The 16,123-nt window shown below is 45.2% G+C and overlaps 1 protein-coding gene across 1 annotated transcript; it reads left to right on the forward strand.

Annotated features, from left to right (window-relative positions):
* The first annotated feature begins 559 nt into the window (after positions 1 to 559).
* On the forward strand, positions 560 to 10,597 carry PPIL6 (peptidylprolyl isomerase like 6). The gene is made up of 8 exons (XM_065681094.1): positions 560 to 812; positions 2,095 to 2,190; positions 2,630 to 2,818; positions 3,699 to 3,761; positions 3,930 to 4,077; positions 5,332 to 5,388; positions 8,843 to 8,978; positions 10,426 to 10,597. Exons 1-8 carry the CDS (start codon positions 732 to 734, stop codon positions 10,535 to 10,537), a joined length of 882 nt encoding a protein of 293 aa, XP_065537166.1. The 5' UTR covers positions 560 to 731; the 3' UTR covers positions 10,538 to 10,597.
* Positions 10,598 to 16,123: the final 5,526 nt, after the last annotated feature.

A 16,123-nucleotide genomic window follows, 5' to 3' on the forward strand; every position in this document is an offset into this window, starting at 1 on the left:
AGGAAAGGGAGTGAAGCTGCTGCGGAGGCACAGAGCGTTGCTGCGGAAGCCATGACTCCTCTGGAACGGCTCCATCCATGTGCTGTAACATGCAGCCAGCGGGAATGGCGTCTCGGCAATGTGCAGGGAATACAGCTGCAGGTTGGAGTTTCTGCGTTAAAGGGAGATGCACGCTTTGCACAGGCTGTAATCTCACAGGCTGGAAATCTCATTGCCACAGGGTTTTATGGGTGCCGGATTTTTATGTTTGTCCGCAAAGCAAAGAAATTCACATGAAAAGGAGCCACCATGGGGAATTAAACACAAAGATACTGGGAAATCCTTGAGCAAAGGCTCACCAGGGGCTGGGAGACCAATAGGGAAGCGCTGCTCTCATGTTCACTTCTACTTTCCTCTTTTTGCTGGGCATCTGCTATTACCCACTGCAGGATTAGCAACAGGATCTTCATTCTTTTAAATGGTCCTGTACTGACAGCACCTGTCATGAGCTCTGGAGAGAGCTGGCTTCAGTCCTCTGCTCTGCCACACGCTTACTCCGTAACCTCTTTTTTCCTTCCTTCATGGGAAAACAGAAATCAGAGCATTTTCCATCCTCTGTCAGGGTTGAAACCTGCTTACAGTAGGCTTGGGAAGTGCTTACAAATGCAGGGGGGGTTGTGTGTGTTGGTGCCCAGTGTTGCCATGGAGCCAGGTTTTGTTGATGAACTTGGACTTGGGTGGGCCAGGGTGCCATGGGCTCACAGCAGATGCAGGTGACAGTGGTGGGGCTGCTCCAGGACACAGCTTTCCACGTGGCCAAGTGCACGGCAGAGGTAAGGCTTGGTCTTCAACCCCAGCACTGCTTTGGGAGCAGCAGGGAGCAGCGGGGGTTGGAAGTTAACAAGCAGAAGAATGCCTGTGCCCAGCAGCAGCTCTGAAGAAGAAAATATTGCAACTTTCAGGTGTCTGCTGCCGGGCACAGGCACAGAGGCTTTAAGGGCTTCTGGTTCAGCGCTGCTTAAGGCAGGGGTCTCTGCTGCAGCATCCTCACCTCCTTGTTCCTACACCTCCTAGTGCAATGCTGTGTGAGATGTCATGCACATCACAGCTCTGCCCCACTTGCTGAGCAGCTTATGAGTAGTCCTGTTATGCAGCTCTGTCAGTGCAAATGAGAAAGCAAAAACGGGGGTTCACAGACTATTTCTGAGAAGCTTGGCTGTGCAGCAAATGCACAGCATGCACTCCACTGTGGGGTTCCCAGTCTGACTGGTGTCCTGCGCTGCCTGTAACTGTTTACCTGCCAGGCTTGTTCCCCAGTGTTATTTACAGCTGACAAAGCAATGCCATCTATCAGCAGCCCTAAAGACAAGCCAATAACTGCAGGGGGTGTGTGCCTCTTGGCTTTTCTCCCTTTATTTTTCCCAGCCACCATCCCAACAATAGCAAAAAGGATCATAACCTGCATAAAAACTCACTTTTTTCCTTTATTCTTTTAAGGCCTACTCAGCTGTCTTTAAGCCACAGCTTGTGGCACTTGTGCACCACAGCCCACATGGAGATGAAGCTAAATTGATGGACACGAATGTCCCACATTGAAATAGCAGTGGGCTCCTGAGGCAATGGTACAAGCAATAGGGACTGGAAACATTCACCTTGAGCCTTCACCGAGCCACTTGCTCACCCCAAGGCCCTAGGCCCAATCTCCTGCTGCAGTAAGAGGGCTGTGACGCCCCATGCATGCAAAAATACATGCAAGAAAAGCAGTACAAGATGCTCAGCAGCATCTTTGAATACATCACTGCTTACAAGCATCTCACATGGTGGGGAGAGGCAGGGGGACTACCAGTGTACCTTCAGTAGCATTTGTGAAGCAGCCCATCATAGGAAACAAGACACTCACTACCTCCACAAGCAGAGATTCAGAAAGATTTGCGTGTACTCCCGCAAGTGTTGGGAATTATGCCAGAGGCATGAGGGGTGCAGAGCAGTAACTGGATTAGAACATGGCTTAGGTTGTAGTTCACATGGGGAATACAAGCTGTTGATAGGATAGAGAGTGGGAGGGTGTTAAACCGCTTGTAAGCAAGTATTTTTTTCCTTACCTTGAAAATACAGGCTCTGAAGCTGAAGTTTCCAAGCAAGTTTGCAGATCCTGTAATACAGCCTTTAGTCGAATTTGCATGGCATGAATATTTACAGGAGAAAAAGAAGGTAACTTTTGTGTCCTCAGGTTGTTTCAGACATGAGTCCTCTCCCCGGGGCTGCAGCCTCTCCCGGCTTGGTGACATCCACAGATGTCAGAAGTAAGCTTTTCCACCCCAGTTTATTTAACATTCTCAGAGACTCTTGAGGCAGGATGGGGCTCTCCAGCTGCCTTTCCTGTTCAGCCTAAGCTGCCCCCAAAGTGACACCCAGATGACTCTTGCCACGATAATGTCCTGTAGCATCAGGATCCAGATCTTTAGGCCATGTTAACAGTGCAATGTCAGCACACACTTCACCAAAAGCTGCTGCCAAATCCCTTCCAGTTGGTGGGATTTGGTGTTTCGAAAGTAAGAAATGCATAAAAGTACAACTTTTTATTACTGATTGCTTCTTCACCAAGTGTGTAATTAATCCCCTGAGGCTCTGCTGTCCCATCGAAATGCAGGAACTGAGAGGTGAGGTGTGGGGATACACCTCCTCGGTGATGTGCTTCCTTGATGGCCGGCTGCTGGGGGATGAGAAGATTCTGCTTGAGTGGTCTTACCATGAGTGGGGCTATCGTGACCATAGGCCTGAGGCACTTTACCAAGCGATTGCTGAGGATTTCTACAGCAAATATCTGAAAAGCACCCAGGCAAGTAGCACTGTTTTATGACAAGGGTGCAAGGTCTGTTAAGTGGCAGGAGCCTGATGAAAAGCCAAGTACCACGAGGAAGGAGAACAAGCACAGAGGTGGTAGATTTTTGGTTTTCTGCCCTGTGACTGGGGGGCCAGAGCTGGGGCTGGAGAGGCTGATGGGGAGCATCCCATGTGGGGAGGACGGCAGAGCCTCTGCACTATCGGCAGCCAGGAAGGGGCAAACACTAGCCCGGGTGCTTGACACCTATTAACTGTGTCAGGGCTGAACAGCCAAAAGCACAATGCTGACTATGGTACAAATGTGCTGCTCAAAAATCCCAAACCACCCAGCTCTTGGGATACCAAAATTCTTGGGTACCCTTATTCTTGGGTACCAAAAGCCCAACAGCCAAACCTCTCCTTTCCCAGCCAAGACCCCCTGAAGTGCCATGGTGGGATTGGGTACAGTGCTGCCAGCCCTTGCACAGTATGGAAAGCAGGGAAAAATATACCAGAACGAATACCAGTCTGGCTGGGAATAGCCAGATATGTCCATTTTGGCATGGTTGCTGGTAATCCTGTGTTTTCATTTCTTTCTGCCTGTATTATATGGGCTGTGATAGGCATGTAAATAAATTCAAGATAAAGAAGCAGGCCCTGCCCAGTAGTTCATTTTAATACACTGTTAGGATTGTTTCTCTCCAGAACAAAATGAAACATGCTCTACTTTTTTATTTACACAAAATAGTAGGAGTGCTGTTGTGCATTGACAGTCCCACAGGCATTTCCTGAGACCATTTGCGCTGGGTGGCTGGACCCAGGCCTGCGTTAGGAAGTGAGCACAGCAAAGAGAGCTGGCCTTTCCCTCACTGCAGTTGTGTTTATGCCTTAAACAGCACGTGTTCGTGTACCTGGAGATAGCCATTGAGGAACGGCCCATCGGGAGGCTGCTCTTTGAGGTATGTAAGAAAGGAGGAAAGGAAAAGCAAGGAACAAGTCCACCCAGTACAGTGGTTTCATCTGCTGAAGAGTGGGGGACAGAAATCTGGCCGGTGGATGTCAGCAAGGACTTTCATACGTTGTCAGCTCTGAATTTCACATGTGTTCTCATCTTCTTGCTCTTGCAGCTCTTTTCAGATGCATGTCCCAGGACCTGTGAGAACTTCCAGGCTCTGTGCATTGGAGGAGCAAAGTCACGCTGTGACGGCCGAGAGCTCACCTACAAGAACTCCCTGTTTCATCGCATAGTGAAAAATGGGTGGATCCAAGGAGGAGGTGCGTTTCCCGGTGTCCCAAGTAAAACCAAACTACAGCACAAGCCGGGGGGTGATGAATAACAGTCTTCATCCACAGAGACACAACTGAACTCCAGGACAAAGCTAATCTCTTCACTAATATAGATACAGAAACCAGAAAACATTTTCTCTTTTAGACATCTCACTTTCTAAATGTAGGAAAAGTTTGAATAATTTGTTCTTTTGCTTATCCAAGACCTTTTCAAAAAACTTTAGGAAACTAATTGAAAACATTAAAACTCTCTTCCAAGAAGTTCTTTTGTAAGACCTTTTGGTTAAGTTTGGTAATTCTTTGGTTTCCTACTTAGAGAAACACGAACAAAATAATAATAACAATAGGAAAACATATTACTTGTTTTATAGAGAGATTAGCGTATGGAGGCATTTAGGGAAACATCAGAGCCCTTGCATACTTGTTGTGAGTTGTCTGAAAGCCAGTGCTATACCTGGAGCTTAGCACTGAGGAGAAAGGTACTATGAATGACAGTCGTGCAGCTTGCCTGACTGACATCCCCAGGGAACTCAAGACAGGTGTATCAGATGGCATTTCCTTCATTACACCCCTTTGGTCTATCATACATCTTGCCTGCCTGTACTTCTTTTTACCTGTGTTTGCTACGTAGTCCATAAAAGCAACCTAAAATTACAAGTTTGCTACTGTAGAGGACTAATGATAACCTGATGGTATAAGACAATGTCGAAATACAGTAAAAATCCAGATTTCTTAGAAAAAAAAAAAAAAATAGATGCATCAGGTTTCTTCAGTGCCTCACTCATCAGAAATCTGGTTCAGCGGGATCTTCTCTATTATCAAATCTCCTTTCTTAGAAAGGTTAGTGGAATTAACTCACCATAGCATCACAGCTGCATTTTCATCCCTTCTTCTTCTAACCCTACTCCCCGTGGCAGATATGCTTTTCCAGGGTGCCCCTTCCTTGCTGCTGCCACTCTAAGAGCTCTCCTGGCAGGAGATGCTGGAACTTCTCAGAGGGGCAGACATTAAATGTGCTGAGTTAAATAGTTCTCCACAGAGAGACCATCTCTTGGGGCAGAAGCAGAGCTTTCCCCAAAGGTCTGTTGAAATTTCAGTAGTAAAACAGAAAGATGGATGCAGTTTTCCCCCAGGCTGATGCACAATCCACATCTCTGACCTTGGCCGAGCTGCTCACTGACAGCTCCCAGTAATGCCTGTGATAAACCTGGTCTCTGATGGATACTTTTATCTACCCTGCAGACATCATCACTGGGAAGGGAGACCAAGGAGAGTCAATTTATGGTCCCACCTTTGAAGGTATGTTTCCTCAGCTATTTTACTGCGCAAACGGCACATTTTCACAAAAATCAGGCTTTTGATCTGGTTTTATTCACAGAATAACCTGGGAATTTCCTTTCATCTCCCTAAAGCAAAACGGTTTGCTTTTCAGTCAGAATTATTATCTGCTTGCACTAGTAAGAGCAGACTGCTTTAGTGAGGACACTTACTGATCTGTAACCTTGTCCCCTTCCCCTGATGTCCCCTGCTAGAGGCTCAGCTCCACCAGCCCCTTCTCCCTGCCTAAATGAGGGCTGATGGTCACCTGCTGCCTACTTCAGAGTGTGAATACTCACCTTCGTGGGCAGGACCTTAGAAATGCAAAAGTGGATTAGCTACAGATCTCCAGGCACCCGATACCACCCACTTAAATGCATTTAAAGTAATGGAAGTAAGTTGGCTTTAACTCTAGATTTCCTAGACCTCATGCAACATTTCAGGCTTGGGCACACCACAGGCATCACTGCCAGAGGCTAAGTGACTCTGTGGGTTTAAGGGGAGATGCTTCTGAATCTCATAAAACCAAGAAAGTCAAGAAATTACAAACATGAGCTAAATTTAACAAAAAAATGTTCCCCTATAATGATATAAAGTAATAAAATGTAAAGGAAAAAAAGAACATTAGAACTTGCAATATTTAAGAAAAACAATCCATATAACTGACATAGACATTTGGGATCTTCTGTTTAGATTAAATGCTACCCATAAAGACGTTTTATGACAGTTAAAGCACTTTTGAAACTGATTTATGTTCCCTTATATAAAAGCTTTCCCACTGCCAATGGTGCAAATGATGTTACATTTGAGCAGTCTGGGCAGCATCCAACAGTGAGATCAGAAATGCCACGTGTGGCTGAAAATTTTCTTTCCCAAGATGCAGAAGAACCCGATCACAAGAGGAAGCTGCTCTCACCCTGAGGCCCTGGACAGAGCAAAACCCAGCTGGAGGGGGGGCACCCAGCTATGTCTCAGCACTGGTGTGCTGGAAAACTGCTGGAAGTGGCAGTCTGGGGGATTTAAGGCAGTAAATAATAGAGCCATAGAAAGGTCTGGGTTGGAAAAGACCTTAAAACTCATCTCATTCCAACCCCCTGCCATGGGAAAGGACACCTTCCACTAGACCAGGTTGCTCAAAGCCACATCCAACCTGGCCTTGAACACTGCCAGGGATGGGGCAGCCACAGCTTCTTTGGGCAACCTGTGCCAGTGTCTCACCACCCTGACAGGGAAATAACTGTTTCCTAATATCTAATCTCAGTCTACCCTCTTTCAGTTTAAAGCCTTATCATTATTTGTCTTATCATGACCTGTCCTTGTCAAAAGCCCCTCTCCAGCTTTCTTGTCAGCCCCTTCAGGCACTGATGTTCTGGGCTGCCTAGAGTGGGGAGGAAGGGATGAAAATCACTTCCCTGATGCTACTACTCCTGAAACAGCAACAAGCCTGGACTCCCGGGACACACACGCCTCAGAAAGAACATAACCTGATATTGGAAAAAAACAGGACTGGCTATTAAATTGTTTGCAAGGTGGATGTCACCAATGATTGCTTTTCCAGTAGTGCTACCCAGTAGATTTGTGACAGTGCACATCTTACACTCTCTGCGCTTTCTGGTCAGGTAGAAATCATCCATGGAGGAAAATGAGTTTGAGCATGCATAGGCACCTCTGCATACAGGAGAGCTGCAGCCCTGCATGCTGCCCAGGCTGTGGCATGAAGCCCCAACCCCACGTGCAGTGTCCTGCTCCCAGCTCCATCCTCCTCCTCCAGGCTTGTGCTTTCTCTGTGCTACCCAGGAAAGAAGCTCCCATGAAATGTGGGAAGGTGACAATGCGTCAAAATTGTTGAAGTAATTTTAAGGTGGATTTAATTTGGAATCTGACAGTTTTGAAAGTGTCCCTGGAAGATTTTTATTACCCATATTGCACATACTCCGCGTGTTGATGTATTAAAGGAGACGATTGCTAATTCTTCCCGGCCCCCTTTTCAACTAAAAGTCGATTTTCATCAAGAAAGGTGCTCCCTTGGGTATACCTTTCTATTCTAAGGCTAAGATTGCTTTCCCAGTTCTTCCTGCAAAACTATTCTACTCTGAGGGCAGAACAGAAATATCTTCAATACCTGAAAAGGTTCCGTCAGCTGGAAATGTTCTGGGAGGCTCCGTGCTTGGCAAGTGGCCAGGCACTGCAACCAACACCTGCTGAAATTAATGAGACACAACTGCACTTTACTGTAATGAGCAGAACGGGCTGAGGTGATTACAGAAAATCACTTGGACTGGAGCATCATACCATAGGATGACATCCTGCTCCAAAATGAGTCTGCTGAAATCATCCTGCAAACCACAGGGCAGCAGTCAGGCAGTACCATTCAGTTAAAATTCAATTGCCATTTTTATGAACCAGTTTCTGAGAAGTGGTTCTCAAACAGGGTAGAAAGAATTTTAAAAAAGAAAAAAAAAACTATAAGATCTAACTATTTCTACAGTTTTCTTCAAGTCTGTTGAGAACTCAGTGGGGCTCCTGACTGCTCAGTGTGATCAGGACTGAGACAAGTGACAGAGGAGGCCAGGACCAGTGGACTCCCTGCTTCACACCTCATAATCAGGTTCCCCTCCGTGGAGAAGATGGAATCAAGTCCTTGCCATCATCCCCCAAACCCAAGCACAACTAATGCCTGTTCTTCCACAGTCACCCCTCTTGAGAGCCTCACCAGTCCTTCCTCAGCTGGAGCAGAGGATCCTCTTCACTTCCTTGCAGCTCTTACTCCCATCACCTGCCTCCTCTCCTCACCCTGGAACAAAGCTTCTGCTCCGGGACTACCCTGGCCTCCTTAACTACATATCTGCTCTCCATTCATTCAGCTCTGTCGTTTTATTTGGCTAAAGAAGTCTCCTGCTTGCCCTCCTGCATGTCCTGCCCTCACAGCCCTGTCTGCGCTCACAGGGGACTTTGTTCTCTTCACTGCAGGCAGCAGCATGAGGGGAGGCAGAGCAGAGGCTGTGTTTGGAGCATCTGCTCTGCCTCCCACCTTCCTCACCTGTACAGTGGGAATAATCCCAAGTAGCCATGGGGAAATGCTGTGCTAAGTGCCTTGAGCTGCTCTGATGAAACGCATCCCAGACAAAGGGGAGCCAGAGACACTGTTGCTGTGGCTCTAATACTCACTAGAGTGCTTTTTTATGGGTATTTTTTCATTAGCTTCTTTACTGGCTTAAGCAATAGACAATTGTGGAAAGCTCCTTCTAGGAAGGACATTGATTCAAACCAGACTTTGCTTGCATGAGACTCGATGAGACCTTTGGGGAAAAAGAGAAGGGAAAGAGAGAGTGGGGAAGGAGGAAAGGAGAACTTGTGGGAGCTGGCAAAAGGCCAGTGAACAGCAGCAAAGAGAGCAGCACAGTTGCAGCCTTTCATCCCTGAACTCTCTCCCTAGATGAAAGCTTCTCTGTTCATCACAAGGGAAGAGGGATCCTTGGGATGGCCAACAAGGGCCGCCACACCAATGGCTCGCAGTTCTACATCACCTTCCAGCCATCTCCCTACCTGGACAAGAAATACGTGGCTTTTGGGTAGGTACACATAAGCTTGACACTACTGAACTGTGTGGGATGTTGCCCTGGGAATAAGTATCCATGAAATCCCTACAGCAGCTGCCATACAGATGCCTCTAGCCAGAGGGAGGATAGAAAAGTCAAATCTGAGGTGCCTAGTGACACCCATCCCTCCTTTCTCTATGCTGGCCTGGCTTTCTCAAGCTGGAAAACCCAGTGGCAAAGCTAAGCCTAGGGCATCTCCTGAACCAAGGCTGCAAACCTGTGGCTGCATAGGTTGGTGTCAGCTGAAGGTGTGCCCTGATGGACAGGGGCTGTTGAGCAAAGCCTCAGGCTCTGTTCTGCCCTCACAAGATGAAAGAGATTATTTTAGTGAATGCATGCTGGGAGTTTGTTCTCAGTAGGTTAATGTATATGGCTGGCCCTATTAAGGTTTTTAGATTGTTCAATAATGTAATAAGGAAGATGATTGCTCTGGGTAGTTTGCTTGATGTAAGAGAGCAAAATATATATGTATTACCATAGACAGAGAAATTCGCAGTGCAGTTTCCATGTTAACCACATCATGGACTGTAACCATAGAAAGGATTTTTGAAGGAAGCAAAAAGTGTAACTGTCTAACCTACACAGACAATCCCAAAGCGATTACTGGCTGGACATATTTATAACCATCGGCATTCACATAAAGTTTCTGCCCTGGTAAGAGCTCTGTGTAATCTGAAAGGTGCAGGATCTATGACCTTATAGCCAGGCCCTCCTAAACCAGAGTGGGAGTTTAATCCTGAGGGAGCAAAAGGTAGCCACAGCACATGAGCACAGCCTGGTACTTTCCAGCTCTGCTCTGCTCAATCCTTCTGATGTCTCCACTTGGGCAAGGGCCACCTGCAATGTCCTCCCAACTGTGCTGGCTGGGCTGGGCTGGGATATGGTATAAAGCTTTCAGGAGTACTCTGGCATCCATTGCTGCAATGGTACCTGCAGAAGGCACAGCTCATGCTCCCACACTGGGGGAGCAGGACAGGCTCAAAACTGTAAAGACTGCAAAATGTTGGACTGTTTTCAGGATTCAGATTGGTGCTGTGAAGGAAGAAAACAAAAAGTACTTCTAAGGGAGTCACTTTTAATACCATCACTTTTGACAGCATCTCCTGACTTCTTTCTCCTCAAGAGTAATGGCCATTTGTAGCTGGGTCACATGGTACAACACTTACTTCTTTAAATAAATGCAGCTGCATAAAGCCACAGTATTTCCACCACTTCTAAAATACCAACTAGAGGCTACTTAATCAAGAAGCGATGGCGTTTGCAACTCCATTGCAAAGACCAACTTTTTAAAGATCAGAGTAGGTGCAGCCTGTCAATAGGAAACCAGTGCCTGGGTATGTTACAGCCCTGCACAAGCCAGAAGCTGCAGATCTGGCTCCAGATAGAGACAGATCGTAAATGCACCTTCTCCCTCCTGTAGACAACTGATCGAGGGCACAGAGGTCCTCCAGAGACTGGAAGCCGTACCTACGGATAATGAAAGGCCTAAGGTACCCTGCAAGATTACAAACTGTGGGACCTTTCAGCCATGATCACCAGCTGGTTTTCCTGTCTGCTGAAAGGTAGAGCACAGTTTTCTACTCAGCTTTTTTACAGACCTTAATGGCTTTCACTTAAAGCAAAAATAAAAGCACTTCTTGCACATGTGAGTGGCTTGGAAGTGATCTTTTAGCTAAAAAAAAAAAAAGTGTTCATAAGGTGTTAAAAAGCATTTTTATAGGAGTGTAGAAAGACTTGTGGACATATCTCAGTACCCATCTACTGTTTATGGGAAATGGCGTTCATATGATTACACAGTGACAAGCAGATATGATAAAATGTATATATGGCTAAAACATGGATGGACAGATGGATACACACCTATAGGGATAAGGCTAACTGTTCCTGGCTAAATTCTGCCTCTACCACAATCTCAACAGCACAACTGCCCTGCCAGGTTTGCCCCAGAAAGCAGGAAAAAACATGTCTGCAGGACTGTGGTCTCTCTGAATGTCATGTGTTTGATCCTGCACTGACTACTATAAGCTAAAAGTAACACCCTTGAAGTCAAGCAGGGCTGCATCAGGCTAAAACCAGAAAATGCTACAGCAGGAATAAGCTTTAAGTAACTACTTTTGGCAAATTATGTCTAATAACAAAAATGCGACTATTGCAAATAAAACAGAGAAAAATATGTTTATAAAGTTACTGCAAAACAGGAAATTTTAAGGTTATGTGTGGATGCAGATATATAAAATCACAGAATAGTTAAGGTTGGAAAGGACCTTAAGATCATCTAGTTCCAACCCCCCTGCCATAGGCAGGGACACCTCACACTAGACTATGTCACCCAAATACACAATATAATACACAATGATTGCTAGTGTCAGTGATTTCTTACATGCAAGATCTCTCTGATGTACAGTGAAGAGCTTGGGCACGGATGGCTTCAGCAGATGACAGCAGGTAAACATTAAAAGAAGTCATGTGGAAGATCAAAATGCAGCCTGGAAAGACAGGTCATAACCAAATGCATTGGAAGTTCAAAGGGAAGAGCATGCTAAACCAGCCCTGCTGTGCCAGGGCCACAGATGCTGTCAGTATACAGCTCTCTCACCTCAATTTCCAGCGCTGCTAGTACTGTGCTGAGTGACCTTTGTTCCTCAGCTCACTGTATGAGCCGCTAAACCCCACAAAACAGCACCAGTGTAAGATGGAAAAGACTGAATTACAGAAGTATTAGAAGAGACCTAATTTTGCCCAAGCTTAACACCATGGATTTAATGAAAATAACAATCTTAAGTCTATTTGCTAAATGGGAATGAATTTAACAAACAGGTAAAATGAATTTAACTGAATGCCTGAAGAGAGCATACACCACAGGCTCTGAGAGAGTGTAGAGATTTGTCTTAGTTTTAGCAACATGATTTAGGTTTTTCTTTACTTATGGTACAAACCAGTAAGTTTATTTAACCTACAATATCTGTATGTGTTTGTAGCTAGCTAAGGAGCTACACATCTTATCCTTCTATTTTCTAAAGCATTCTGCAATCTATACATAGACTGTATCAACACAGGAGCTAAGTCTTCTGTAGGAACATTTCAAATCAATTAAATTGCCTAGACAGTAATTATTTTCACTTCATAGTTCTGGGTCAAAGATGAAAATACAGTATTGTTCTTCATAAAACAACACATTTCCTGACAAATTACTTTCATAAGTAATAAAGACTACTGCTATGAAAGGATATGACTTCTGAACTCAGTCCTGGGACAGAGGTTAGTGGTTCTTATTTTACGCAAGGATTTAAAGTTATATTCAGATATTTAAAGATAAAAGTCAGAAGATTAATTTTAGTTCTGCAGGTTACAGATGACAATGTTAAAAGACCAATTGATTTTTATTTGCTGATGGCCTGGTCACCCATGGCAGGTCCAGTCTTCAGTGTGGCTGCACCCCAGTCCGCAGGAGTGACTGAGCCAGAGCACAGTCCTGATCTGATCAGCAGTCAGAGCCCAGAAACCCATGCTCTGGCAATGGGCAGTGTTCATGATCCCTCAGGGCAGACAAAAGCCTAACTGCATCAACTACCAGAAAACTGATCCTGTGCCCAAAGTCACAGACCTGGTACAAGTATGAGGGATCAAAATATGACTGACGTACAGAGTATCATACACTTGGGGTCTACAAGAGCTGCACAGGGTGACTGGGCAGGACAACTGGTTGAAGTCACACCACATGGAAAACATTGTAACAAGAAGAGGAAAGTACAACCAGGAAATATTTCCAATTTCAGGCATAATGATCCTTCAGGCAAGCCACAATTACTGTATTTGCATTGGTCAGGACAGGACTCTCTGCCAGCAAAAACATGGTAAAATCTTTCATCCACTATTAAGGAGATCACCTAAAAGAAAGTGTGTCTTTCAAACTTGGCTCTCCAGTGCTTGCAAGTTGGGTATGCTTAAGGAGCCAAATGATAAAGAATGAAACAGGAAAGGAAAAATAGTCTTAACCTCAATCCAAAATGATGTTTTGTGCCATATTTTCTATTATATCTTACATCTCTGGTCAAGTCACTAGGAATGCATTGCCTCCTCTGAGAAAGCCAGACCAGAGAAGTGGCATGCGCAAGTTTCAAGGGGACACACGAGTCCAGAGGCAAGCCACGGAGTTTCCAAAAAGCCAGGAAATTCAGGTCAGCCTGCAGACAGGGAGGTGAAGATTTCCATTGCCAGCTGCTGGTTTTGGAGAAGTTCCCTTCCCAGCAATCATGTAAAAACCCTCCCTTCTACAAAGCGCAGATGGCAGCAACCAGAACCCTGAGGAAAAAAAAATTATCTTACTGGATTACAGAGTGTTTTATTTATGCAGTGTGTCACTTCTGTGAGAAAAACTGGTATCTTACAAGTTTTGCTATTAGAGCTTTACACTGAGCTTCTTACTGTAATTCTGATAAGGTTTAGGATGTGAAGAAGCAGTAACGGGTGGCAAGCTGAACAAAGCTCAATCATGCCTGTACCTCATATGCTGGAGGCCAAGTCAACATGACCCAAGGACAGGGACGGGCAGGGCTGCAACACCCGTGAGGCTGCAGCTCAGGCAGGGGCCAGATGCAAGAGCCTCAGTCTACAAGCATCTAGTGAGGAAAAGTTGGGGAGCCCTGCTGAGGTTCCTTCTCTTGAGAAGCTCCCAGGCTGGCCAAGGCACCTTTGAGCACACAGCTGAACTCCTAGAGGCAGGAGGTGTGCACCTGCCCTGATGCAGACCAGAGCCCACTGCTGAATTACACCATCACCCACAGGAAAGTGTGTTACAATATGGTAAAGGGATGTACCGTTGCAGGAAGACTCCATCTAAACATTAGCCTTATTTTTCTTGAGTTACCTAAACCAGCTTGACCTCATTCTGTGGTTGGCACCAGCTGTGCAGGGGAAATGTTTATTCCTTCCACCCCATCTCACCTCTGCCTCTTGCCTTCCATTATTGTCCTCATGATATCTCTTCAGTTTGCCTTAGGCTAAAAGCAGTGGCCTCTACCACTACCTCTGAAAAGATCTAAGAAGAATAATTTACCACTACTACATCCTCACTATCACTCTGCATATATTTTTCTGTTTCTTACACTGAAAGTAGACTTTTCCACCCCATGTGGTGAGGCTGAACTGCCTGTGCTGCGGCACGCATGAGAAGCCAGCAGACAGACATTGCCCCAGCTCGCTGGCCTCAGGCAAGCAGCTTGCGCAGTGCAGGTACCTATGTCCTCACCCACAATTTCAGCTGGGGACAGACACATGAGCAGCTTACACACAGACATCACACAGCACAGCATGCACCACCCTGAATGCACCTTGGGGCTGTATCCAGCCCTGATCAGACACACCTCTGCAGCAGGGTTTACTACCATACCTGTCTCACAATGCAAAGATTAACTCAGGTTATAAATCTCTGAGCACAGGAATTGATGCATTATTTCTGAAAGATTACAAAAGTGGTGGATGGCATCATAATCCAATAATGCACTACTATGTAATGGTATGAAATACCCCAAAACCTCTCTGGGTGGTGTCTGTTCCTTGTTAAAACACTCATCATGTATTTACACTTCACACACTTTTCTTTGCATGCAGGTGAAGTAGCAATTTGGAAATGAGAACAAGTGGTTACAAACTGAAACAAACATATGTCCCATTTCCTTTATCTACTGATTTGTTAAATTGTTATTTTTTTTTTTCATTTATTGCCACCATCCCAAACTGCAGTACACTCCTCTGGAATCTACTTAAAAGCCCATTATCACATCCTGCCACACACACCAGTTGATAGGGGTTAATAATAATAATAATAGGGATAATTGTAGGGGGCCTACCAGAAATCTGGAGAGGGACTTCTTACAAGAGCATGTAGGGATAGGACAAACGGAAATGGCTTTAAACTGGCAGAGAGGTTTAGATATTAGAAGAAATTCTTCCCTGTGAGGGTGGTGAAACACTGCAACAGTCCAGAAAAGCTGTGGCTGCCCCATCCCTAGTAGTGTTCAAGGCCAGGTTGATGGGGCTTTGAGCAACTTGGTCTAGTGGGAGGCATCCCTGCCCATGGCAGTGGGGGGTTGAACTAGATGATCTTTAAGCTCCCTTCCAACCCAAACTGTTCTATGATTCCACAGTTCTATGATATAACACAATCTGCTGTGAATCCTGGGCATTTAGTACATTACGTGCTTTTACTCTATGTGCTTCCCTAAAAAGGACATCTGCAGACCCTTAGGTTTTACCCATTTTTGCCAAGGACTTTACATAAATTTCCAGTAATGCAGTGCTTGGAATTCCTTATAGATTCAAACCACAGTTAAATGCCTTAAGTAACCGCTAAATACATAACAGCAGAATGAAAAACAAATACAGTGATGAATGTGTTATTTTACATCCAGCAACAACAACCCAGACTGCCATGATCCTGCTGACTGTATGCTGCAACAAAGTCCCAAGATGCTGACTTTAAGAAAAAACAGACAAACCACATTTATCATTCACTTGGACTCCACCAGCCCCCAGGATTACAATAGACATGTTTGCACTCGCTTGTGGGGACATGCTGTAGCTGTAATTCTTGCCCTGCTGGTAAGCTTAGTTCTGTTTTATTAGGTACTTCCTTTTCTGCCACTTTTTCCATATATATACACACTAATTAGAGTCTTGTCTTTTATCAATCACATTTAACATTTGTCCTATTTTTTCTGTCTCTAAAAGAGATTTTTGGTATGGAGTCCTCATGAAATGCAGATTGTAGCAACCGTGACACTTCATGGGCCCAGCACATCAACTGAACTGCTGCTGCATCCCTCACACAACACTGCGATAACTGCTATACAGATACTTAATATCATAGCCTACAAGAGCTGCAGAAAGGAAAACCTGAATTCAAATGATGGCACATATCTAGTGAAATCACAGGAGGTTCTGTGAATCAAGCCCTGATCCCAGTAGGAGATCCTTAGCCATAGGAAATGCCTCTATTCAATGCTTGCTGCAGCTTCAGTTATGTTGCAGTATCTGTTTATGCTGCTCCTCAATTTATTTTAAGTGCTACTTATTCAAAGTTAGAACAGAATCATTTTAATAATGGATGTGGAAAATAC

Source organism: Lathamus discolor, chromosome 5 (genome assembly GCF_037157495.1).
Source record: "Lathamus discolor isolate bLatDis1 chromosome 5, bLatDis1.hap1, whole genome shotgun sequence".
Classification (NCBI taxonomy): Eukaryota; Metazoa; Chordata; class Aves; order Psittaciformes; family Psittacidae; genus Lathamus; species Lathamus discolor.

What these genes read in the sequence shown, in the direction of transcription:
- PPIL6 (XM_065681094.1), top strand. Translation starts at nt 732, where the DNA reads ATGGGCTCACAGCAGATGCAGGTGACAGTGGTGGGGCTGCTCCAGGAC. An exon ending in TCGGGAGGCTGCTCTTTGAG is followed by an intron (nt 3,762 to 3,929) that starts GTATGTAAGAAA and finishes TTGCTCTTGCAG; the next exon opens with CTCTTTTCAGATGCATGTCC. An exon ending in TTATGGTCCCACCTTTGAAG is followed by an intron (nt 5,389 to 8,842) that starts GTATGTTTCCTC and finishes CTCTCTCCCTAG; the next exon opens with ATGAAAGCTTCTCTGTTCAT.